Source organism: Charadrius vociferus, unplaced genomic scaffold, assembly GCF_000708025.1.
Source record: "Charadrius vociferus isolate BGI_N301 unplaced genomic scaffold, ASM70802v2 scaffold214, whole genome shotgun sequence".
NCBI lineage: Eukaryota > Metazoa > Chordata > Aves > Charadriiformes > Charadriidae > Charadrius > Charadrius vociferus.
In genome coordinates this window covers 3514607-3540902 of record NW_009647955.1, presented here as the reverse complement: position 1 = coordinate 3540902, position 26296 = coordinate 3514607, and the positions used below count along the sequence as shown (strand labels likewise).

General features: G+C 45.1%; 1 protein-coding gene across 1 annotated transcript in view; it reads right to left on the bottom strand.

The window, feature by feature from the left end:
* The window catches only part of LOC104285031 (IgGFc-binding protein-like), a 56614-nt gene extending 31392 nt beyond the window's left edge, over positions 1 to 25222 (bottom strand). The window contains exons 1-32 of the mRNA XM_009883422.1: positions 25124 to 25222; positions 23604 to 23653; positions 23365 to 23514; positions 21465 to 21727; positions 20773 to 20854; positions 17918 to 17980; positions 17396 to 17640; positions 15741 to 16024; positions 14829 to 15106; positions 13267 to 13865; positions 12324 to 12888; positions 11642 to 11841; positions 11169 to 11549; positions 10248 to 10534; positions 9257 to 9438; positions 8020 to 8169; positions 7330 to 7586; positions 7142 to 7226; positions 6937 to 7020; positions 6582 to 6823; positions 6203 to 6486; positions 5816 to 6093; positions 4922 to 5520; positions 3979 to 4543; positions 3630 to 3829; positions 3152 to 3532; positions 2503 to 2789; positions 1901 to 2172; positions 1366 to 1458; positions 985 to 1063; positions 601 to 684; positions 215 to 298 (exon numbers count right to left, since the gene is read on the bottom strand). Coding sequence (XP_009881724.1) covers positions 215 to 298; positions 601 to 684; positions 985 to 1063; positions 1366 to 1458; positions 1901 to 2172; positions 2503 to 2789; positions 3152 to 3532; positions 3630 to 3829; positions 3979 to 4543; positions 4922 to 5520; positions 5816 to 6093; positions 6203 to 6486; positions 6582 to 6823; positions 6937 to 7020; positions 7142 to 7226; positions 7330 to 7586; positions 8020 to 8169; positions 9257 to 9438; positions 10248 to 10534; positions 11169 to 11549; positions 11642 to 11841; positions 12324 to 12888; positions 13267 to 13865; positions 14829 to 15106; positions 15741 to 16024; positions 17396 to 17640; positions 17918 to 17980; positions 20773 to 20854; positions 21465 to 21727; positions 23365 to 23514; positions 23604 to 23653; positions 25124 to 25191 — 7721 coding nt within the window. The 5' untranslated portion in view covers positions 25192 to 25222. The remainder of the gene's footprint in view (positions 1 to 214; positions 299 to 600; positions 685 to 984; positions 1064 to 1365; positions 1459 to 1900; positions 2173 to 2502; positions 2790 to 3151; positions 3533 to 3629; positions 3830 to 3978; positions 4544 to 4921; positions 5521 to 5815; positions 6094 to 6202; positions 6487 to 6581; positions 6824 to 6936; positions 7021 to 7141; positions 7227 to 7329; positions 7587 to 8019; positions 8170 to 9256; positions 9439 to 10247; positions 10535 to 11168; positions 11550 to 11641; positions 11842 to 12323; positions 12889 to 13266; positions 13866 to 14828; positions 15107 to 15740; positions 16025 to 17395; positions 17641 to 17917; positions 17981 to 20772; positions 20855 to 21464; positions 21728 to 23364; positions 23515 to 23603; positions 23654 to 25123) is intronic.
* Between the last annotated feature and the right edge of the window lie 1074 nt (positions 25223 to 26296).

Genomic DNA, 26296 nt, shown 5'->3' with positions numbered 1-26296 from the left:
CACCGTGACCAGGGGCCCAGCTCCGGGACGGCACAGTATCTCCTCAGCAATAACTCGAGCACTTGGGTGCTCTCCCACCAGCATTGTTGGTTGATAGAAGGAGACCTGCAACTCCTTCACTACAGTCACTCCCTCACATGGTCATGGGCCTTGGAGGAAGCCAAATGAGTGGTTGACACAGAGACTTGAAAATGGGAATGGGTCATGGCAGTACCTGCGCTTGGTGTGGGTCTTGGTGTATGCGGAGGCCGCGTTGTGGTGTTTGGCGAGGTGGTCCCAGGCTCTGGGGTTGATGGACCTGGCACAAGGGAGAGTTAGAGGAGATCGGGGTCAACATGGGAGTTTTGCTGCAGGTAGCTGGTCCACCCCTCCCAAGCACCACAGCACTGTGACCAGAGAGGCCCAGCTCCGGGACGGCACAGTGTCTCCTCAGCAATAACTCGAGCACTTAAGTGCTCTGCCACCAGCATAGGTGGAGGAGAGAAGGAGACGTGCAACCCCTTCACTACAGCTGCTTCGTCCCTTGGTCATGAGCCTCGCAGAAAGCTAAATGAACACTTGCCCCTGGGAGTAGCAGATGGGGATGGGATGTGGCAGTACCTGAGCTTGGTGTGGGTCTTGGTGTATGTGGAGGCCGCGTTGTGGTGTTTGGCGAGGTGGTCCCAGGCTCTGGGGTTGATGGACCTGGCACAAGGGAGAGTTAGAGGAGATATACATCAACATGGCCATTTTCTTGTAGGCAGCTGGTCCACCCCTCCCAAGCACCACAACACCGTGACCAGGGGCCCAGCTCCGGGACGGCACAGTATCTCCTCAGCAATAACTCGAGCACTTGGGTGCTCTCCCACCAGCATTGTTGGTTGATAGAAGGAGACCTGCAACTCCTTCACTACAGTCACTCCCTCACATGGTCATGGGCCTTGGAGGAAGCCAAATGAGTGGTTGACACAGAGACTTGAAAATGGGAATGGGTCATGGCAGTACCTGCGCTTGGTGTGGGTCTTGGTGTATGCGGAGGCCGCGTTGTGGTGGTTGGCGAGGGGGTGCTCTGGGGTTGATGGACCTGGCACAAGGGAGAGTTAGAGGAGATCGGGGTCAACATGGGAGTTTTGCTGCAGGTAGCTGGTCCACCCCTCCCAAGCACCACAGCACTGTGACCAGAGAGGCCCAGCTCCGGGACGGCACAGTGTCTCCTCAGCAATAACTCGAGCACTTAAGTGCTCTGCCACCAGCATAGGTGGAGGAGAGAAGGAGACGTGCAACCCCTTCACTACAGCTGCTTCGTCCCTTCGTCATGAGCCTCGCAGAAAGCTAAATGAACACTTGCCCCTGGGAGTAGCAGATGGGGATGGGATGTGGCAGTACCTGAGCTTGGTGTGGGTCTTGGTGGTGATGTCGTCTTTGGAGGCTGCGTTGTAGTGCCTGGTGAGGGGGTCGTGGGTTTTGATGTCGATGGGCCTAGCACAAGAGAGAGTTAGAGGAGATCCGTGTCAACATGGGAGTTTTGTTGTGGGCAGCTGGTCCACCCTTCCCAAGCGCTCCAACAGTGTAACCAGAGAGGGCCAGGGCAGGAATCGCAGAGTGTCATCTCAGAATGACAATGTCTGGCAAGGGGGCCAAGGTTGGAGAAGCTGCTGCATATGTAGTGAAACAGAGCTGGAGAAGACGTGTTTCGCTACATGCATTTCTTCCCAAAGGGGAATGTTGGACCCTTCCCAAACACCCCCACAGCATGGCAAAAGGAGCGCAGGAGAGGAGTGCCACAGTACCCAGGTCACAAAAATTCTCTTCACCCAAGGGCTGGCCCACCAAAGCAGTTAGGTGACACAGGGAGAAACCTCCAGCAGAGCTGCCCCGTTCCTTGACTCTAGGCCACAAAGGAGGTCAACAGAACACTTACCACAGACAGTGCCAGCACTCCAGTCTCCCAGAGCAACGCCTGCCTCAGCACAGGCTGTGGCATAGGCCCCCAGGTCATTGCAGAACTGCTCCGTGCTGCCACCCGTGGCACACAGGTCATAGACACAGCTCTCAAAGTACGTCTTGGGTGGCAGAACTGCATGGCATGGCTGGAACGGGCCACCAAGTTGTGTGAGGATTGCACACTCCTTGTTAGCTGCCTCCTCCTCGGAGGGGGAGCAGGACGCGGGTGGTCTGATGGTTGGGTCACACCTGCAAGGCAGACAGACAGCCCTGAGCCCGCAACAGCCTGTGGGCCCCCGCCAGACTGTTTCCTGACCTCCTCCCAGCCAAAACCTCAGCCTCTGGAGTCCAGATCCCTCACTGAGACAAGGCACCCGCGGCTACCACTTGCAAGGGTGGACAACGTGGCCCCCAGTCACCAGTACCCTCCATGGCATTGGGTGGACAGAAACAAATGGCCAAGGCAGTTGCGATCGCAACAGCTTGGGAAAAATACCACACCAAGGCCCTGGCCTCTCACAGCTACCCTCTCCCACGTTCCCTTTTGTCCATCACCCATGCGACGGAACAAGGACTCACGGCCACTCATCATCTGGCACCCTCCAGCTGGTTCCAAAGTCATTGAAGTCGGGCACGACAACCCCATCGGGTCGCATGAAGTCGTCCTGCTGGCTTCCAGTGTACGTCCCACACAGCCCACACAGCTTGCCCTTGTGCTTCTCAGACACGTGCACTAAGAGCTCATGGTCCCCATTGAACTGCAGCTGCAGGCCCAGCTTGGTAGAAACCCGCACGTAGGAGCCGCTCAGGGAAACAGACACACCGGGGGCGGGGGAAGCAGGCAGGGAGGCCAGAGCACCGTTGATCTGAATAAGGGGGAGAGAGGGAGACAGGAACATAAGGCAATGTCCTCCACGGAGAGGTCACTGTTCTTCCCTGGGATGGTGCCAGGGCCCATGGTGAGTCAGATGACCCGATGGCATGAGAAACCCTCCCAGGCCTATGAGAACAGCAGCTACTCTACGTATGGCACACCGCAAGCTCAGGAAAACAAGCCGAACATCTGCTGCTGCGCAGCAGCTGTGTGTGCCCTGCTCAGAGCCTCGCTGTGCTCTTCTCTGAGCACACCAGCCGGCTCAGGGAATGTCAGGCTCTTCTTGGGGACAGAGCGGTATTTAGTGGTGGCTATGGCATCTGTCATTCCCAGGTGTAAAAATGAGGGGCTTACGTAGACCGCCTTGTTCTTGCGCAGTGCAATGTGGAGGCCTTCCATGGACACTGCCACAGAGTTCAGAGCCGTCCAGCTCAGGCTGCCGCGATGTTTGTTGCGGGTGGTGACAGTGAACCCAACGGAGGAGTTGTCACAGCCCGTCACCACCGTGTAATTGCAGGAGCCTTGGAAGTGGTGAAGCTTCCCATCGAAGGTGCTGTAATGCGGGTCGCCGTAGATGTGGCAGAGAGCAGTGCTGGCTGGGTAACAGCCCCTCTGGCCATTCTGGATCTTGCAGACCTCGTCCACACCACAGGACAACGGAGAGCAAACCATCTGGCCGTTGGCTTCACACCGGCACTGGCGAGTGCAGTTCTCGCTCACAGAGTACTCGCCTTCCTGCAGGCAAACACCGAGCATCAGCGCATCAGGCAGGAAAGTAGAGGCAAGGGAGTGCCCGGGGAGGGGTGCAAGCCAGGGCAGGGTTTTCACTCACGCTGTAGTAGTTGCCCTCAAAGAGGCAGCCACACTGGGCCTCAGGCACACAGGTGTCTCCACTAAGGAGGAAGCCAGAGGTACATGCACAGCCCTCCATGCAGGGCTTGGAGCAGTTCTGTGGGGCTTGTCGGTCAACACAGGTGGCAGGACAGCCGGTCATGCAAGGGTCATAGTAGCTGTTGGCAGGGCACAGCAGGGCTGCAATGGAAAGGGGACAATTAGGACCAGCAAGCCTTCAAGGAAGGACGACCTTCTGGGAAGCGGAAGACCAAAGACTTGCTTTGGCCAGGGGTTATGGGCAAGGGAGCAGCACCTGCCCTTCTGGCCGCTGCAAGGCAGGTACTCACGGCAGAAGGTGGCATTCCTCCAGGGCAGAAGAGTCACGCCGGCTGCCTGGCATGCGTCAGCATAGGCCTCCAGATTAGCACACAGGACCTCCTGGCCACCATTCAGGGCACAAAGGTCATAGAAACAGGTGTCAAAGTAGCTCTGGGGGTTGATCACACCGTGGCAGCTCTCAAAAGAGCCAGGCCTGGCAGTCAGAATGCCACAGAACTGGTCCGATCGGTAGAGCTTCTCCTCTTCTGCACTGCAAGGTGGGGAGGGGTCGGGGACACCACAAGAGGGGTCATTGTCTGGGACCTGCCAGCTCTGCCCCAACTCATTGGAGTCTGCAGCTTGCTGCCCGTTGGGCATCATGTAATCGTCCTCTCTCCGGTTGTTGAAGTTCCCGCACATGCCACAGGTCAGGTTGAAGTAGGTAGTGGGCACCTTCACCTCCACCGAGTGGTCAGTGTCATAGGACACCCTGAGGTTGAAGTCTGTCTCCAGGACGATGTAGCGGCCGCTCTGGCTCACCGTGATGGCACCCCCTGCTCTGCTCACCGGCAAGGTCTGGCGCACATTGTTCACCTAGGGCAGACACACCACATTGGACCCCGGACTTGATCCTGGGTGAAGGAACAAGTCCAGGGAAATCTCCTGCCCCAGGGAAATCAACTGCCAGGCCGGACACAGCAGAACACTGCCTGTGGTGCCCTCACACACAGACGCTCCCATGGCTTGCAGAGCGGTGTCTCTGTTCCGCATGCTGTTCAACACAGCCCACATTCCCCACTTGCCTCTTCCTCCTCCGACCCCTCCAGAAAGGAAATCAAAGCAACCCAGTGGCTTCAAGGGAACCCACCCAGGCCTGGGACAATGCAGATGTCTGGTACATGCCAGGCCCTGCCAAGAAAAGCCAGCCCTGCCTGGCAGACACCCCACGCTTGTGCCAGCCCCACTGCCTACCAGCACTTGGCTCTTCTCCTTCTTGACAATGGCAATGCGCTCTCCGTACACCTCAACCACAACTTCGCGCACGTAGGACACTCTGGTGTTTCCACGATGCTCGTTCTTGGCCTCAACATTGAAGTAGGGCAGGAAGGTGGTGTTGGAGCACACTTTGGCCAGGGTGTAGGTGCAGTTGCCCATGAAGTTGTGCGTCACTTTGTCAAAGGTGATGTAGTGAGGGTCACCATGGATGTGGCAGATGCCGTAGGATTGTTCGAGGCACTCAGGTTTCCCATCCTTCACCCCGCAGTACTGGCCCGCAGGGCATGAGGCACTGAAGCACTGGACTTTGCTTCCCCGTGCGGGACACGTGCACTTTGAGGAGCAGGTGTTGTCCGTCCAGAACTCTGAGCCCACGGGGTAGTGCTGCCCGTTGTGCCAGCACCCGCACTGTTGGCTTGGCACGCATCGGTCGTTGTAGAGCAGGTACCCGCTGTCGCACACACACCCTTCCACGCAGGGCAGGCTGCAGCTAACAGGAGCCATCGGGTCAACACAGGTGGCAGGGCAGGCTGCAGCACAGGGCTCATAGTGACTGTTGGCTGGACAGGTGATGGCTGCCAAGACAGAAGACACGGCCAAGACACTTAGAGAACAGAACACTTCTGGGTGCTATACCTTCCTCTTTGAATAATTAAGAGTCTATATTTTCTCTGTGGGTTGCTTGGCTCCATGGGTATTCTAAGCCATACCCCATCAAATGAAACAGAAAATGGAGCCTCTGATCTTACAGCTGCCTGTAAATCCCCAGCACGTGTAATAAAACTCTTACTTATTTCCCACCCCACTTTTTCATTCGCTATTCTGCGTTTTCCAGAGAGTAACAATCCCTGGTACTGTGTGTGGACTTACGGCAGAAGGTTGCATTCCTCCACACAGGGATCTTGACACCAAGAGACTGGCAGGCATCTGCGTAGGACTGCAAGCTCTTGCAGAGGACCTCGCGGTCCAGCCCCAGCTCACACAGGTCATAAAGGCAGGTGTCAAAGTAACTGTTGGGGCTCAGCACAGCATGGCACATCTGAAATGGGCCGCTGGTGTCATTGAGGAGCCCACAGAATTGGCTGCTGGCAATGACTTGCTTGTCCGTCTCATTACAGGCTGGGGTGGGCAGTGGTCCGGCCGAGCAGCTGTGGAAAGACCAGGAGAAAGGCCCTTGGGTTATCTGTGGACTTCTCCTAGTGCCTCCCCTTCCCCTGGCCTGACATGTCCCCAGACCTCCTGGGGGGCCACACACACCTGCTGTCGTTGGACACCTGCCAGCTGTTGCCCAGGCTGGTGGAGTCTGGCTCCAGCATCCCTTCTGGGTTCAGGAAGTCATCTGCTGCCATCCCGTTGTAGTTCCCACACATGCCACAAACCTTCTGCCTAAAGGTGCTCGGAAGCGTCACCTCCACCCGATGGTTCCCATCAAACCTCACTCTCAAGCCAAAGTCTGTGGTGACGACTGTGTAGAATCCGCTGGACGAGACCTGCACGCCTGCGGATGGGGTGCAGGGCAGGACCTCTGCCACTCCATTGACCTGGAAGGACAGAAACCAAGACGGGGTTGGAGCAACCCCTTTGGCACAGCTCTCTCCTCTTGCACAGCCCCACCGTCTCTCCCCCATGCGCTTACCGTCACCGCTCCACCCTTCCCCAGCCTTATCCGCTGGCCAGCCACATCGACATCCACGTATCGGACATAGGACACGCGAGTGTTGCCTCCCCTGTGCTCATTGGCCGCTTCCACATTGAAGTAGGGCAGCGAGCTGTTGCTCTCACACAGCTTGGAGAGGGTGTAGGTGCAGGTGCCCATGAAGTGGTGTAGCTGCTCATCGAATGTGTGGTAGTGAGGGTCTCCTTCCACCACACAGGTCCCTGAGAGTGGAAAGACCAGAGGAAACATTCAGTTAAGCACCACCTGCTGCTTCTGCTCCCCAGCGTACTCTGCAGAAAGGACTGCAGCCCCATGACGGGTCTCCTTGACTCACCCGGGCCTGGTATGGGTGCTGACGTGGTTTTATCTTCTGAAGGTGTGGTTGTGATGGTGCCTGGTGTTGTCGGAATCACATTACCTACAATCGAGACAATGGTACAAGCAAATCAATCCTCGTTCACCAGCTCTTCTTCAAGACAGAAACTGCAGTGTCTGCCACAGCAAGAAATGACTGCCCTTCCCCAAGCTGATCTTTGTACCTGTGCAGTATCCCTTTTCAATGGACAGATCATCCAATGCTACGTCGCTCTTGATATCTTCACCTATCATGCCCTCCAGGACAATCTAAGGGAAGGGATATTTCTCAAAATTAGCTCCAGCCACAGATGTGAAGTGCCATTAGAAAGCACGGTTTATGTCTGACGGCAGTAAGAGCCTGGGCCCTTACCTGCATGTTTCCTGTGCTGTGCACCATGACCTCTCCCAAGTTCCATCTGTCCCCTTTGTTTCCAGCATCTTTCCATTCCAGTGTTGATGTTTCATTGTGAACTGCATACACGCGCAGGGCCATTGCCTCAGCTGCTCCGTACATGTGATACCAGAAGCGGAAGCAGTGCGGTCCTTCCAAACTGCACACTGGACTGACCAAGCGGGCTACCTCACCTGGCTGATGTGTACTTCCTTGCAGGTAGACATAATAGCCCTCTGAAAACAGCAAAGTGTCAATTTTTTCACATTAATGGGCCAGGACAAGACAAAGTCACTTCATTTACAGATGGCATACAGTAAAACTTTTCTTCACTCAGCACTTGCAGTGCCCAAATGGATTTCCAGCAGATTACACTGGTCTACGACTTAGGGAAAGGAAAGCCTTCCAAAGGAGAGGCTGAGCACCACAGTGATCCAGTCTTAGCCTGGATATACCTTTGCTGAAGCGTCTTTACTGGGACTTATGTTAACAGGTCACATGCTTACGGTCACAGGTCCTGCACTGTTCATCCACCCCACAACAGATTCCTGACTGCTGGAGAAGGCTCTGGATTGAGCCTAGGAAATGCATGGCCTGGATTTGTTATTCGAACAGGCTCCATGCCCTCGTACAAGAGAGGCACAGCCAGATACTGTTTGTTGTACCTACCTCCAGTCGTGTGGTCATAGGAAGGGCCGGTATTTGGTGTGGGTGTCGGCCCCTTGTGCCTTATCCAGTCAAAGTCGTCGCTGGTTGCCTGTTCCCACTCACAGAAGTCAACATCAAATGTACAGGACATATTGCAGGCTGTTGGTGCAGCTGTATATGGTGCAGAGAGAAAAACAGAGTTTCCACAATAAGGTCTGGAATCTTCTCTCTGTTCTGACAATGCCCTTCTAGGTCTCATGCACCCGTGTTCATGAAAAAATTGAAGACGTAATGAGTAGAAGTGGCCACTACTGAAAAATTTACTATAAAATATGAAATTTTAAGTACCTGAGAATGTGTGGTATTTTAGAAATCCCTTCCTCAGTTATCATCATAGTACACTAATATCCTGTATTTTTACACCATGCCACAGTCATAATCCTTAGTCATTGCAAATTGCTTAAAGCTTTCCTATTTAGCACAGCAGTATTCAGCTGGCTCTCAAAGTCCTGCCTTGGTGGAAATCTAGACATTACAATGAGAATGGTCTGACATTTCTCTTTACTTCTTATACTCTGGGATGAGAAGTATTGTCTTAGAATTGGAAAGAGGTTATGGAATGCCTTTTCACGTCGTAGCCTCATACTTAGGCTGTCATTTCTCCTGGCTTCGGTCATCATCTCTGGTAGTTCTAGAAGAAGCAATTGCCTCTTGCCTTACCTCTATGTCTACTAGTCTACCCAGATAATAAGGGCCTAATAGTGTTACGTCTGGAAGGCTGAATGGACCTGAAATTGCAGGGATCTCCTTTATTAATTTTAAAGCCCTGGTTTATATACTTCTGAATTCATTTCATATCCTTGCTGAAAACCTGGAGCTGTAGACAGGTTGGGTAAGTGAGGTCTTCTCAAAAAGACAAAATATTTTATTAAAGACAAAGTGGTGATCTTTAGACAAGTGCTTAAGTTGTCCCTGGCTGAGTCCTTAACTGACAGCATATGTTGTCTTTCATGACCCAATTCTGAAAAATGGTCTTAGGTCAAAAGTGTTCAAATATCACATCCTAAAGTGAGTTCTGAAAGTCCATTAGAAGTTTAGATTAGAAGCCCAATATCCAGAGATGCTGAGCATTTGAAAGCTTCCTGTGTCTCCTTGAATCCCCTTTTCTGAAATTCTGCTCAGCTTAGTCATTTAAATTTATATTTGTAGCATGAGGATTTAATTGGATGGCTATTTGCTAAATGACCTAATGACTTACCACAGATGGTATCTTTCCTCCATTCACCCAGATTTACACCTCCAAGTTCACAGGCCGCAGCATATGCCTCTAAAATCTTGCAAAACTGATCAGAATTCCCGTCTGTGGCACATAGATCATAGACACAGCTCTCAAAGTATAGCTGTGGGGGAATGTGCCAATGGCAGACCTGAAAAGGCCCACTATTTTTCAAAATAATTTTGCAAAGTTCTTCATATTCTTTCTCTTTTGCTGGGTCACAAGTGGGTGGTATGACTGTAACTGGATTACACCTGCATCAAAAATAAACAGCAGCATGGTTATATAACAAATCTTTATATTTTGTTCTATCCTGCAAGGCATACCTCAACAGTAATAGAACCCTATGCCAAATTTTGTGGGTTTGCTGTGTATCTTTAGTGTGCCAAACCCAAAAGTGAGAAATATTACAATTTGACTCATAATTCTCCATTAAGAATATAATTGTGAATTGTTGGTGTATGACTGTCTATCCATAGACTGAAGTCCAGAAGAAACCAACAAATCAGCTAACACAAGCAAGATAGTTTCAGTTCACTAGTGCACAGAGTAAGAGCAGTAATTTGTATGTGAAAGCATTAATAGACAGATAAATGCCCCATTCCTATGTTAATCAATATGCACTTATTTCAGGAGCTGAATCTGAGAGACATTTTTAGACTTCTTATAGTAAGATAATATAAAGGAGATATTTTAGAATAGAAAACTAAGACAAAAATCAAGTTATATGCAAAAAAAGAGACCAGTTTCAAATAAAATCTACAAAGTTCATGTGGAAAACCTCTGAAGGGTGGTTTTAAAATTTCAATGCTTTCTATTGAAAAGTGGAGTTATTCAAAGGTGAAAACACTAGCAAACAAGAAATATCAAAGAAGAGTTACTATGGTATGTAAGTAATGTGTGTTACTCCTATAACTAGATGATTTATGTTTCACGCATTTTGCTGTTTCCTAAAGTATTATCAGATACTTACGTCCTATTGTCATCCTTCACTATCCAGCTGTCACCAAATTTATTTGGATCCTGTTCAAGGACTTTATCCGGTTTTAGGAAATCATCCAATTGGTTGTCATTGAATGTCCCACACAGACCACACAGCTGTCCTTTGAGACTTTCATCAACCAGAATGAAAAGCTCCTGGTCACCATCAAACTTCACCTGGATCCCTAGAGAGGTATCAATGACCACATAATGTCCTTGTATAGCTATTCTGGCTTCATGGTTCAAATCCACGGGCAGATAAACCTGAATTCCGTTCACCTAAAGAAAATAAAACCCACACAACCAGGTAAGTCAATAAAGCTCCCAGGAACAAAGAGGAGGTCTACACTGGCAGTACTACAGCTTTCTTCACCAAGTCAGCCTTATTCTAATGAACAACGCAGACACCGAAGTTTGAAGCTTAGCAGAGACTAACAGGCTGCATTCTTATTCCACATCTTGAATAGTGCTTTGTAGCACAAGGTGAACTCTGTGCTGTCACAACACATGTAGCAATACTTGGAATAGCTAGTTTAAAGCTAGCTCTGGTATGTATAAATCTGAGTGTGTATAGCAAAAATACCATTTCTATTTTAAAGGCCAGATGTATAAAATTCAGACTGAGATTTAGTTCAGCAAAGCCTTTCTATTATACCTGAAGCTATGGATGAAGACCTTTTTTTTCTCCTACAACCTCGTTTAGAAAAGATCTGAATGCACAGATTTGCTCTGCTGATTTCTGCCTTTCTGAAAAAAAAACCAAAACACCACCAAAACCAAAACATTTCTGTGACTTTTAGCATGTGCAATCTTGGAGGTGAATAAAGCAGAGAAGTCTGATTCATTTCTTTTGGACAGAAATGTAAAGTGAACAGATGAGATGGCTTGGTTATGCTTAAAGTAGAACACTTACATAGGTCTCTTTCTTTTTCTTCAAAACAATGTGAAAGTTTTTCAGTGTGACAGCAACTGAGTTCAAGGCTGTCCAGTTTGGGTTTCCTCTGTGTTCATTTCTGGTTGTCACTGAAAACCTTTCAGAAGAATTCGTGCATGTCTCAACAACAGTATAATTGCAGTCTCCTTGGAAATGGTACAGTCTCCCATCAAAGGTTATATAATGTGGATCCCCAAAAATGTGGCAGGTGCTAGGATTCAATGGATAACATCCCAGGAGTCCATTCTGCACCTTGCAAACTTCGCTTACTTCACATGTGTCTGAATTGCAAACTATAGTCCCATTTCCAGCACATACACATTGGCCCACGCAGTCGGTTTGCCAAAAAACTTCTCCTTTCTGTTAGAGACAACAAAATAAAAATAAATTAAAAGAGCTAATGGTAACGATGAACTGTGAAATAAGCCTCTGAACTACGTGCCAGAACAAACCTCATAATATTTGCCATTCTGAAGGCAGCCACAGTTGTTCATGGACACACATTGTCCCCCACTGATGACAAAACCATTGTTGCATTCACATCCTTCTACACAAGGTCTGCTGCAGTTCTTTGGTGCAAGAGGGTCAGTGCAAGTCGCTGGACAAGCACTGGTGCATGGATTGTAATGACTATTGGGAGGGCATGCAACAGCTGAAAAACAACAAAATTGACAATCACAACTCACATGAAACCACAATCCAAACTTAGGATTATTTTGAACCAGTGACAAAGTTGCTTTTTTGAAGCCTGAAATGCCTATCCTATTTTAACATCAGAAAGAAAAAAGAAAACATTCTACAAGAAAAAAGCATGAACATTTCACACGTCCTGGATACTAAGCATCTCTTATTAAAGGCAAAACATCAAATAAAAGTCAGAGGTGATTCCACATTATCAGGAACCTACTACTACTGGTTTAACACAGAGTCTTGAGATAATGAACAAAATTCTCCTCTGCTCTCTGGCAGAAAACAATAATGGGGTGAATTTTAAAGAATTTCATTTCTAAATATAAATATATGTAACAATGTGAAGAATTTAAGTTTCCTAAGATAAGTCAGTTATTGGCTAAAATCAGCCTCTTAAGACAACAAGGCAGCTACTCAAAGATTCAGTTCTCTACAGAAACTCACGGCAGAAGGTGGCATTCCTCCAGGGCAGAAGAGTCACGCCGGCTGCCTGGCATGCGTCAGCGTAGGCCTCCAGATTAGCACACAGGACCTCCTGGCCACCATTCAGGGCACAAAGGTCATAGAAACAGGTGTCAAAGTAGCTCTGGGGGTTGATCACACCGTGGCAGCTCTCAAAAGAGCCAGGCCTGGCAGTCAGAATGCCACAGAACTGGTCCGATCGGTAGAGCTTCTCCTCTTCTGCACTGCAGGGTGGGGAGGGGTCGGGGACACCACAGGAGGGGTCATTGTCTGGGACCTGCCAGCTCTGCCCCAACTCATTGGAGTCTGCAGCTTGCTGCCCGTTGGGCATCATGTAATCGTCCTCTCTCCGGTTGTTGAAGTTCCCGCACATGCCACAGGTCAGGTTGAAGTAGGTAGTGGGCACCTTCACCTCCACCGAGTGGTCAGTGTCATAGGACACCCTGAGGTTGAAGTCTGTCTCCAGGACGATGTAGCGGCCGCTCTGGCTCACCGTGATGGCACCCCCTGCTCTGCTCACCGGCAAGGTCTGGCGCACATTGTTCACCTAGGGCAGACACACCACATTGGACCCCGGACTTGATCCTGGGTGAAGGAACAAGTCCAGGGAAATCTCCTGCCCCAGGGAAATCAACTGCCAGGCCGGACACAGCAGAACACTGCCTGTGGTGCCCTCACACACAGACGCTCCCATGGCTTGCAGAGCGGTGTCTCTGTTCCGCATGCTGTTCAACACAGCCCACATTCCCCACTTGCCTCTTCCTCCTCCGACCCCTCCAGAAAGGAAATCAAAGCAACCCAGTGGCTTCAAGGGAACCCACCCAGGCCTGGGACAATGCAGATGTCTGGTACATGCCAGGCCCTGCCAAGAAAAGCCAGCCCTGCCTGGCAGACACCCCACGCTTGTGCCAGCCCCACTGCCTACCAGCACTTGGCTCTTCTCCTTCTTGACAATGGCAATGCGCTCTCCGTACACCTCAACCACAACTTCGCGCACGTAGGACACTCTGGTGTTTCCACGATGCTCGTTCTTGGCCTCAACATTGAAGTAGGGCAGGAAGGTGGTGTTGGAGCACACTTTGGCCAGGGTGTAGGTGCAGTTGCCCATGAAGTTGTGCGTCACTTTGTCAAAGGTGATGTAGTGAGGGTCACCATGGATGTGGCAGATGCCGTAGGATTGTTCGAGGCACTCAGGTTTCCCATCCTTTACCCCGCAGTACTGGCCCGCAGGGCATGAGGCACTGAAGCACTGGACTTTGCTTCCCCGTGCGGGACATGTGCACTTTGAGGAGCAGGTGTTGTCCGTCCAGAACTCTGAGCCCACGGGGTAGTGCTGCCCGTTGTGCCAGCACCCGCACTGTTGGCTTGGCACGCATTGGTCGTTGTAGAGCAGGTACCCGCTGTCGCACACACACCCTTCCACGCAGGGCAGCTTGCAGTTGTAGGGTGCTAGTGGGTCAACACAGGTGGCAGGGCAGGCTGCAGCACAGGGCTCATAGTGACTGTTGGCAGAGCAGGCTAGTGCTGTGTAATAAAAGTTAAACCTATTTATTAATCTTATTTCTTTTGAGGTTTGGACTATTTAGAGTTTCCCTTATGGAGAGAGTTTCCCTGAAGACCTCTTATTCCTGAAGAGGATAGCTTTGAATTCTTGCATTTGGGCTACGGATATTGGTGTTATGTTAGTTATTTGTCCATAACATGTACCATATTCAAGTTCTAGTCCTGATATTTAATTCTAATCATATTGTATATATTTAATTTTTATTTTTTCACTTCACCAAGGTCTTTAATATTTTTTAAATAATCAGGATCTATAAGTGTTCTATTCTATTTTTGATCTTGTTACATACATGACATGTACGTACCCAAGCTAATTAGACTTTTTAAGCACTGACATTTTCAGGTGAGAAGATACCAGAACTCAAGTTTCCTAAACAATTTTTTTTCAGCTTCTACATGTTTATGTGATGCAGCTCAGTTTTTATGACATATTTTCTCACTCTATTTTTAGCCTGTTTTCCTGAGGAGACAGAGATCACACATTTACATCGTGCGTTTCTCTGGTCATCCTTCCACTTACTAAATTTGACCCAGCGGACTTATTGGAAATAAGTTCGTGAGGTTGGTAGAGAATAACAACATATTCAAGTCCATTAAATGAAATAGGCGTGAGACCAAGAGGAGAGATCCTGCAAGCTCCTTCAGCAGAAAGAACAGCTACAGAGGGGTCTCACTCCTGCTTAGAAACCATAGAACCTATGTGAGAGAAAACCTCAGCAGAGAAGCTGCTCCAGCTAGAGACTGCAGTCAAATGTGAAACAAAAGTCAGAAAGAAACCAGGCTTCAGTCATTCCAGTGTTTACAGACAAATCTCTTTGTTTAGTCTCCCCATCTCCTTCAGTGCAGAAGGCACATAGGGCACTGGATCACTATTTCATGTATCCTCCTGACAAGTGGTAATTTCCAGTAATCTTTGATACATACGGCAGAAGGTTGCATTTCTCCATGGTCTCAGTTGGACTCCTGCAGCTTGGCACACGTCTGCATAAGCCTGTATGTTTTCACAGAGGGCTGCATTGTTCAAATGAAGTTCACAGAGATCATACTGGCAGGCTTCAGAATAACTTTGTGGATCAACTACTGAGTGGCAATTCTGGAATGGACCACTGGGATCTGTGATCAGACCACAGTATTCATTGCTTTGGATCATATGTTTTTCATCGTCAGTGCAATTTGGGGTGTGGCCATCATCTGGCAAGCACCTAGTGTGGAAAAAAAAAGATGTGGAAAAATTCACCAATGCACTTTGGATGCACTAGCACCTAAGATGCTTTTCAAATCACATCTAACAAAACTATGGGGCTGTCCGCAGGGTAAACATATCATATTTTAAAGCTCTACATTTCAAATACTTAGGATAGAAATTCATATTTTAATATCATCTCAACCTTATATCTGGAAGAAACCTAAATATTAATTTGGGCTTTCTTTTAAGTGAAGCTTTCTATGTGGAAGATACCTATGAAGTGCAAACAAGAAATAAAAGCATTCAAAGTTAAACCTCTACTATCTTTAAATAATATATTGTGAAATTATAAAATAAATGGTAAAGTATCTCAAAAGAGTTTAAATAGGATCTTCAAGTATTAGCATTAATTGACTATAACAATAACTGAAATCTTAGCGGGCATTTGCAGTGTTTTATTCAATTTTTCTCCTTTTAAGCACGGTTAAATTTCTTGTGAAACTTTACCAAGGTAGATAAATTAAGTACTCTGACAAGAATATATTTGATCCCACGTGCCTAACATTTTTGGCTCACATAACCCAGTTGTTGAAAATACTGGTCATTGCATAACCAACAGCTAAGGCCTAACATCCCGGTTGGAGTCCTACCTGGAGTCATTGTAAACCTGCCAACTGTTGCCAAGGCTGGTCGAGTTTGCTTCCATCTCTCCATCTGGGTTAAGAAAGTCATCTTTTTTGTCCCCATTATAATTTCCACATATTCCACAGACTTTAGACATGTAGGTACTGGGAAGAGTGATTTCTGCTCTGTGATTTCCATCAAACTTGACAATCAGCCCAAAGTCAGTAGTAACCACAACATACTGCCCGCTGAAGGAAATACTGACACCCTGTGCCAAGGTCACAGGGAGCACCTGGCTGACTCCATCAACCTGCAGGCACAGAGAAGGACAATCATTATAATCACTTCAAAAGAAGTATTTTTGATGGTGACCCTCTTAAATCACATCCCTATAGGGAGCATAGGACTTGCACAGTGAGCTTGTAATAACAGTAAGAACTCACATTGGGTTAAGTACTATTTAACACGAACGTTGTATATGGGCACATAATCTAGGGCCTTGAGGCCATAATAACATAGCGATGTAGTTCCAAGTGCAGTCAAAGTGGTCTTGGTGAATCCGACCCAGCTGCCAAAAGTCCAAGACTTAGCACGGTCTGTCAGCAGTAGTTGCTTACCGACCAATCTTTTATTTTGGATCAAATAAGATTAAGAAAATGTAGTCAGAATGGATTCTCAGAAAATTTTCAGGATTGGACAAAACTTGAAAAAGCTTCTTTTTGTTTCTTTGTCTTTCTCTTATAATTTTCACATATGAAACGCCAGATAATAGAAAGTATGCGTCCAAGTAAAATTTTCAATTTATTTAAAATTTACTAAAATTAGCATCTACTTTGAACATTTGTTCCCATTACATTTGTAAGAAAGTTGGGTTTACTTAGAAACACATATACAATAAAAAAAGTAAATACAGGGGAAAGGTATAAAAGAGAAGCTGTTGGACAAATGTGGATTTAGGAGTTCACTATGTTTCTAAGGTCAGATGGGAAAGGTCTCCGTATACATTTATACCTTTACCTCCTGTCACATAAATCGCTGTACTATTTTCTTATAAGAAGGGTGGTAATGAAGTAAGATGACCTATTCATTTATTGGGCATTTGAATCAAACATGTCTGCTGTCCTGGCCCTTTGTGGAAAGGAGCCATAAAGAAGCCTTAAAATACAATAGCCGGCCAAATGACACAATCAGTGTGAGGAGAGTCATCAGATTGCCACTCTAGGACTCTATTATCTGGCCCTGCTTTATCGCAAATGCCAAGTGTCAAGTGAAGTTAGCAGTGATGTGGAATAACTAGGATTCAGGGATAAGCATGCAGCTTGCCAGGCTACCACACAGGATCGGGAAATAACCACCAGCATAGACTCGGTTAATGCAGGGCCTTTTTATTCCTTGATGCAGACCAAGCTTGAGCATGGGGGGCAAGCCAGAAGGGTAGGCTAGCCCACCAAGCCCATCTGGAGTTTCAGGTCTAATCCTACCTTTTAGCAATACAGCACAAAATTTTACTCTATGTTTTCAGTCCTGAAATTCCAATGTTTAAGAACTCCCCACTACTCCTAAATATCTGACTGGTCTCTAAATATTACTGCGTGTATGCTGGAAATTTATAACCATTGTGCAACTATTTCTTCATGCAGGCTATGAGTTACTGATGATAGATAGTAGGCTCCAATCTTACCTTAACAATTCCATTTTTACCCAGATTGATCCTGTAGCCATACACATCGATGTCCACATATTGGACATAGGACACGCGAGTGTTGCTTCCCCTGTGCTCATTGGCCGCTTCCACGTTGAAGTAAGGCAGCGAGCTGTTGCTCTCGCACAGCTTGGAGAGGGTGTAGGTGCAGGTGCCCATGAAGTCATGACGCTGCTTGTCAAATGTGTAGTAGTGAGGATCCCCATGTATACTGCAGATTGCTTCTGGAGACAGAAAAAGGAGTATGTTCTAATTAACAAATGGATCCATCCAGAAAAGCCACTTTATACCTTCATTGTGCATTGGGAAACACAATCATCCCCATTTTACAGATTATATATGGAAGAACTAAAACAGAAAAGGCAGACTTATATGGCATAAGGCAATGCCATAGAGAGATACCCAAGAAATCAACTGAAGCAAATAAGTAGCACTGGTAGTAAAAATATTAGGTGCCCTTCTACAGCCAATTGACTAGCATATACGATTGGCTAAAGTTACCTGTCACTGGAGGTGTAGGTTCTGTTGGTGTAGGTGTTGGTGGCATAGGGGTAGGGACAGCTTCTGTTAGGAGAAAAGACAAGGTAATACAATGAGTTATAACATCACAGACTGAACACTACATACACACCAACATACATGAATTTCCGCTTACTTTTCACCAGCTTAAAGTTAGAATTTTTTCACTGAAGCAATGGCACTGCCTGCATTTAAAAATGAGGACGTGTGGGTCTTTTGAGCACTTAGGAAACTCATCTGATTGATTGTTAACTTGGTGACAGTGACTGAGCTTGTGCCAGCATGCTTCTCTGGAGCTGGAAGTGTATTTACAATTGGTAATGTGACTCCCTCTTGTGTGTATGTTAGGGCATGAGAGTCAAACTGGCTGTGAGTGTTGGCAGGTCTGGGACTGAGTAGCCTGCCAGCAGGTGGCATATAGCAGAAACAATTAACTTTCAGGGCACTGGTGGTTTCTAATCAGAGAGTTTTGTTGTTTCTTCAAAATGAAATTTATTTCCTAGGAATGTGACAGCTGTAAGAGCTTTCTACTGACAGGCACAACAAACAGTCATGTTGTGGAGTCTTCCCTCATGCCCGCTTCTGCTTGCAAACAAATATTAGTATCTTCTCCACCTATTCTTTATCCATCATAAAGATATCTTCTAAGAGAAGTGCTTCTCTTGGTGTACTTGTATGTGTGAGTTAGCAACACCAGGGTGAGTATCTTCTTGATGTCATGTTCATTCACCTGGTGACATGTGAACTGAGTGATGGATCTGAACCTCTGAAAGTACAACAGACTGATTAAAACCTTCAGTGTACACACGCATTCACTCTTGCCCCCTTTGCAGAAGAAAGAACAACTCTCCTCATTCAGGTACTCTCCTATTGCACCCTTGTGAGCCCTCCACTATCCTCTGACTGGGTGATAACAGTCAGTGCACAAGGAGATAACCAAGTGATGAATTAATTCATGGAGAACAGTGCTTTCCAACCTACTTATGGATGCACTATACGTATATCATCTTCCAAGTGAATCCACAAGTAAAGTCATTGGTCTTCCGTATTACTGATACTGCTAACAACATTATTTATAAGGATTAAGTCGTAATATAGAAAACAAGTCATATGAGAACAAGTTAGAGATTTTTGAGTAATGACGTAGTAACTACATACTATGATGGTACTACTTCTGTGCTAACCACGTGATAAAAATTCAGCTGGATGTGAGGGGTTTGCAAGATACTAATGATTACTATTTAGAAGAAGCAAATAGACTTCATGTAACCCGAAGTCTAGTGTATACTGATAAATCTCTGCACAAAAGGATTATGTTCACGTAGTGAGCTCTAACTTCAAAGCTGAAGATATTTTGTAATAACCTGTCTGCAATGTGGGACCAGCTTCTTTGTGTGTACTGGTTTCTTGTACACCTGCTGCTTATTCGCCCACTTCTTCACATCCAGCTCCCTACTGCATTGTAAATGCAGTTTCTGCATATCTAGCTCAGAATTGCTTTTTGGTCTTTCAACTTTGGAGAAAAATTATCACAAAATCCTGATAATGGCTGTATCTCCACAATGGGTACTTCTCAACAAGCTTTAAGTTAACTTTGTTGTAGAGCTGAGCAAAAAAGTAAAAGAAAATCTCTTCCTAAGATTATTGCCCCTTGAGATCTAAGGTGAAGAAGATCTGCAAATGACATTATGAATGTCAAATATCGTGACCTAAAGACTGCTTGCTAAAGTTGCCTTGGAAGATAATTTTTCATGTGACAAATGGACATATATTTAGTTTTTCATCAGTTTGATTAAAATGTCTATTAAACCAAACAATCTTGTGGAAACAAAAAGGTTGAGAGGACTTTGACTTTTACCAGACCTAATAATTCACTTAACTTTCATCATATTATTAGTCATACAGTTTAACAGAGGGAGGAGCACTTTTCTGTTGTGTCTTGGAGTTATATTAGTGCACCATCCAGTGGCTGAATCATGTGCTAATAGGCCTGGAAAAATGAAGAACTGGCTTTCCCTAGCACCCCCAAAAAAGGCCCCAAGTATTTTTCACAGAATTTTAAAGAAAATTATATGTTCTGAGGGTGTGGAACTGCATGGAAAACTTTGTTCTTGCTAGCGTAGATTTGAAACATTTTATTGTCATTATATGTGTAGTGTTTCACAGAGAGCGAGGCCTATTAAGACATAACATTTTCTATATAGTTTTCAGCAAATTTCTTGTTCAATTCACATTTTGTAAGTATTGCATGCATGTCAGTAAAGATGGGATGAAACTGTAATTCACTTCCAGACCCCTTCAAGCCACAGCTTGTGCCAGTCTGGGCCAATTTGTCACAGGGTCAAGGATCAAGCTCAAATTGCTGATTCATAGACAGAGCTGGTAGTGCAACTCCACTTACTGACTCACCGTTACTTCTTTTTGTGACATATGGCAGCGCTGTTTATTTGCTGAGCTCATATGAACTGAGATTTGTTGTAAAAAGCTGATTAGAACATTTAATCTGGAACCCAAGACCAATGTGCACAGCCTTGACTAGGATTAGAGATGCACTTCAGACTCAAAATAAAGGTAAAGTTTGCTGGACCTTGTGAAAATGGTCACATTTGCAGAGAAGGGGATAGCTTGTTCTGAACGTTTGAGGTGGTGAAGAATGATTTAGAAACAAACTACAACAAACAGATAACATTCAAATGAAGTGAGCTGTAAAGTTTTTGCCATTTCTCTTTTGTGAGAGTTATGAGGAGTTTCTGTATTGTACGTGGAATTGATTAATGGTCAACAGCTTAAACAGAAATGAGGAAGGAGTGTACACAACGGTGCAAACACAGACTTACCACAGGATCCATCCCTTACTCTCACATTGTCCAACGCCGTATCCCCATACTCTGTCAGTCCTCGGACAGCCTCAAAAATTACCTAGGCAAGATGCAAAGTGAATCACTGCGTCAGAGTTCTCTAGACAAATATGACACCATTTTCATTAGCATGTTTTCCTAGTATTCTTTCTGCTCTGTCTCAAGTAAGCTGAGGCTATAGCAGTTTTCCCAGCTTCCCTCAGAAGTCTAAAATAGATATTCTGTAATGAGGTAAGGACTTCGAGAAACATTGCCCCCTATTTTGCTGACTGATAAATGATTTATGAGGTTAGTTGTCTGAATTCTACAGTCAAGTCAAATGTAGGCAGCATCCCGAAGTTCAAACCTTAATTCACAGCAGACAAACACACATTTAATTAAGGCACCTGAAGTCCTTGTCTTTGTGATAAAACGAAGGAGGGAAGGAAGGAAAAAGAGAAAAAACTAAATAGATTTTATCCCCTAACTGACAGCACCAGTAAAAGTCAGGGTTCCTTTTGTTTATTTTCTTATTTCATTGTCACAGAGCATGAGGCCATTATATTTACAAAATATAAACAAAGGAAATCTTGGTTATATTTTCTGGTTTACATGCACAACCTTTTGCAGCCTGCCAGGGGGAGAACAAATGCTGATACTCTACTAAGAAATTTAGTCTGAAAATATATTACCTTTATCTTTCTCTGTGTTGGGACAGTATGAGTGATGGCACCATATTTCCACAAGGAACTCTGGTTTCCCTTCCGACTCCACACCACAGACTCTCCTGTGCTGTCTTTGATAAGCACTCTCAGCTCATTCATGTTTTCTGACCCAAACATATAGTACCAGAAGTCTATGCATATTTTCTGAGAAACCACAGTGTCTGGGCTCTCAAGCCTGTTAGTGTCGAATGGAATCAGATTACTTGCTTCTTGGTAGATGAAATAGCCTTCTGCAGAGTAAAAAAAAAAAAATAAAATATGGTTGAATCTTTGTAACTTGTTAAGTGTCATTTAAAACTGAAGTACAACCCAATTCTGGAAGAAATCAAGGGCATCATGAGCAGTGCAAAGAAGCAAAGTAGAGGGTGTTTGGAATTTTACACTGCAATAGTTAGCACCATGTAGCTATCCAAACTAGCATGTGAGCTGGAGAGCAAAGCAAATATATCCCATCTTACAGGAACGGTTATTCTGGGATTACAATTAAAGATGTAGGCCTCTTGCAAGAGACAGCACTTCCAGACACAGTGCCCCACTAATCCATGTTTAGTTTCCTCTTTCCTCAAAGGAAAATGATGCAATCTGCTATACACCTTCTCTTGTGGGATATAATTTTTTTCTAAAGATTTTGGTCTCAAGATGAGCAAATCCTTAGCACAAGGAAAATTCCAGCCCATCAGTATTTGGTTTTGTCTCAAAATGGAAGGAATAGAAAGCAATGCAGATATTTCCATGAAAATATTTAGGTTTGACAATAGGAAAAGGACAGAAACTTTTCAAAATGCAGAAACTCACAGTATTTTTTTTTACAATTTGAAATGGTTTAGTCCCAATTGGTTCAATATGAGATCACATTTTGCTTTACTAGGGCTGAAGTTTTTTGCTTCCCATGAGCTAAGATCAAAGCTATGTTTCCCCAGAGCAGTTAAAGTCAAATCTATCCCATCTGACTATGGAAAGGAATCAAAAAGAAATTAATGACCATTTCTATATAGGAAAGAATGGCTCCACACATAGCATCTAACATTCATTCATATGTTTTAGTTGGCAAGAAAATGTAAGTCACTTTTAAAGTTATATGGATTGCGTCAATTAAAAAAAAAAACAATATTGTGATTTGTGTAAATCCAAACTAAAAATATTTAATTTATTCTTTCAACAGGCAATTTAAATTTGTATTATCAAAATACTAAAAATGCAGAAAATTATTTAGCAAAAATCCCAACTAATACTGTTCTAATCCACTTACTGAGTTGACAGTAGCTAACCTTTCAGCCCCAGGATAATTACAGAAAGCAGTATGACTGCAGAATGATCCCTCATAAATGGATCTGCTAGTGCAAGGATAGTGGTTCAAACAGATAGAGATGGAGGCATACTAAGCACTTCTTTGATGATATGACCAGATTAGACCTCAGTTTTTCAATCACACATAGCTTTTCAAAGATATTCTTTAATGTCAGACTTGATCTTGTACCACTTTGCTAGCATGGACGTTATCTAGTGCCATACAGCAATTGTAACATTTATTGCCATTAACTGATATCAGTGTAATTTGGCCACAAGACCTCTCTTGAATAATGAACTGTTGCATGTCACTGTGTTCTCTACGAGGCCTTCAGCATGGCATATTTAGCTGTTTTCTACTTCTATACACTGATAAAGATTTCCAACTCATGATGGGACAACCCAGTTTAATTTACTGATAACTGACATGGTGCAAAGTCAAATACAGGTGTCAGCATGAAATGAAACCGACACACTTTGAAGGGCTTAATGAATCTCTATTGTCTTTCAAAGAAACAAGAATAAAGGTAGTCAAACTGTCTTCAAAAGGAAATCAACAATGGCACAACTGAGCACTTACTTCCATCAGGATAGTCTCCATCAGGACCTGTTCCATCAGTCGGAGTGTCATGCTTGGTTCGTATCCACACTCCCTGGTTGACGTTGCAAGGTTGGGTCCAGTCACAAAATGGTCTTGAGTTGTTGTTAAAATCACATCTGGTGAGGTAAGCTGAAATACAACACATTAAAGTAAGGAAGAAGAGCTAGTATGTTCAAAATCTGTGTTGGATGTTAACAGCACTAATGACATGCAGTTACCTGTTTCAGGATCCCATGTTCTCAAGCCACCAGTTGGTCTTTGCTTGATCCTGCCAAGAAAAACAACACAGTGAAGCCCTTGTGAAATTAAAAACTGTTTAAGAAAGAATGTTGGGACCTCAAGATATGTCTTTCAGTGTTGCACTGAATAGACCCAGGATTTCATCCGTGTCTGACTCTTTCTCTTCCCATATGTACTTACTCCTTTATGATAAAGTTCTGAGACTGTCAAAGGTGGGATATGTTCAATTCATCTAGTGTGGAAGGATCCTCTGCTCTGTATCCCACTGAACTGAAAGGACACCAGCTCTCCTAGGTACAGGGAGCTATGGAAGGGATGGATGGATGCCACTCAGCTCAGACAGTACCAGGATAATAGCAAAGACTTGGTATTAACTTGCTCATGGCATCGTCATCCCCACTGTTGCAAAGCAAACTGTGTAAATACCAGTAGACGAGTGTACTGTGTCACTGTTATTTGTTGAAAGGCTATATATATCCTTTAACCCCTGCAAATCTCTCATGACACAAAGCTGTCATCTCATTCAGCTCTTCTAATTTACCCTGAAAATGCTGAAGAACAGAAGCAGTTACAAAGGCATAGTCTGTGTGGTGCTACAAAGTCCTGCAGAGATGAGTTGACACAAGACCAAAATCTCACTGCAGATCACAACATAGATGGCTCTGCTCTTTAGGTATTTTGCATAGGGAAGGATTTCCAGGACTGCAAGGATACAAAAGTAGTTCTTGACATGCTGTGCGGTGGTCCACAGTTTCAGGAGGCAGGGTTCAGTTCCAACCTCTGTGGTGACCTCTCCTTAGTTATCCTTATTGTACTTGACACAGTAATAGAGAATCCGTCCTTAAGTGAATGCACTACAGTGAATGTCCCCACTGCCCGTCAAAATCTAAGCACTGACATTTAGAGAAACTAGGGAGATTCAGAGCAAATATCACACAATCAATTCATCAATGAAATGCAGCAAGCAACTGGAAAACAGACTAAGCTAGGGCTAAGGAGGAAAGAGAAAATGTGAAGACAGATAAAATAAGAAAATTTTTGTTTGCCAGTCCTTGCTGGATTTCTCCTTCCATAAGAAAGGGAAAGCTGTGACAAGTTGCCACCTGGTCTCTGTTCAGTACTATCTGCAAACTGTTACACATCAGGCAAATCTTAAGGCAAAGGTTACTCTAGGTATATTCAGACTGTTTTATAACTACTATGGTTATTTTGTCAAGATCTCTCCTTTTCAGATGTGCCATTAGAAATCCACGTGTTGCAGGTTGCTCTCACAGACAGGAGCCAGTGCAGAATTAGGCAACAACAAAATTAAACTATTTCTTCTTTTAAAAAATGACATGGTTCAATTGTACAACATTACATATTTAAAAAGTGAAAAGAAATTCCACATTTAAAAAGTGGAAAAAGGATATTTATCATTAACAGCTAAGCTTCTTGAATTAAGTTACATTCAGTAATGTGCTACTTACACTGTAGTATTCAGCACTGTGCTACTTACCCTGTGGTATTCAGCACTGAAATACAGAATATAATTAAAGTGTATTGTAAGTGCCAGAGGGTCCCCATGCTAGAAGACAGAGATAAGTCTTCTGTGTGGTACAGTTTGCATAGTAATCCACCAGCTAGACTCAGCAAGGAGGAAATGAGGGCGACCTACAGAGAAACAGAAGAATATATTGACCAGAGGGCGGAGGCGATTATAAAAATCCGTTAAACTATGTATCAGTTATGTTCCCTGGGTTATCTGCCTCCAGAAAAAACACACATGAACTGAAAGCTCATATTCTGTGTCACTTCCTTTGACACCCTTATTTATTTGCTGGAGAAATTGATTTGATTTTGGCAATTTTTGTTGCTGCTGTTTTATATTTAAAAGTCGCAATTTTAAAGGGATTTTTTTCTCACATTGATAGCAAGACAACTTCCTTCATTTTAAAACTCATGCCCAGCTTTCACTGCTAGTGTAAGTGAGATTTCTCGTATTGGCTGTATTTTCTCCCTTTCTGAAACCAGCATTCAGCATAGAACATAACAAGCTTTCAATTTACTCACGACAGTCATGTTGTTGTGGGCACAATTCAGGAACTTGCTGAAATATTATTGCTACCGTATTGCACCTGCTTAAAAAGAAAAGGATAATTTTCTGGGCTGCAATGAACTCCCTGTTGGTTGCTGGCACAGAAAAAGTAGGCGGATCATTCCCACTGCCACTTGGGCCTTTGCTGTTCTGTTCTTCTGCAACATTCCTTGCATTGGGGTGTGCAAAGAAATGGCTCAAAGGCAACCAAATTCTCTACTTCACCTGCATTTCATGAGTGATTAGAATCAAAAGAGTATCAGAAAGTGTACTGTGTTTCCTTGCATTGCTGGAAGACCCCAGGCCATGGCTCTTTTTTTGTCTAAAAGGAGGATGCCTCCGGGGCTTTCTGGAAAAGTGGCCTCTTAGTTACAACTACTTTCCCTTTGTGCTCATATTCCCATGATTAAGGTCATTAAGGCTTCATAATTTAAGTCTGGAATTTCTTCAACTCTCTTTCCCCCTGCCCAGCACAAAATACTTTCACTTGTCATTAACAAGTAACTGAGGAGGCTGCTAATAAAAACAAGAGAAATAGGGAAGTATCAAGGGAGGCTAAAACAGAAGCACAAATATATTTAAAGTTAGATGTTA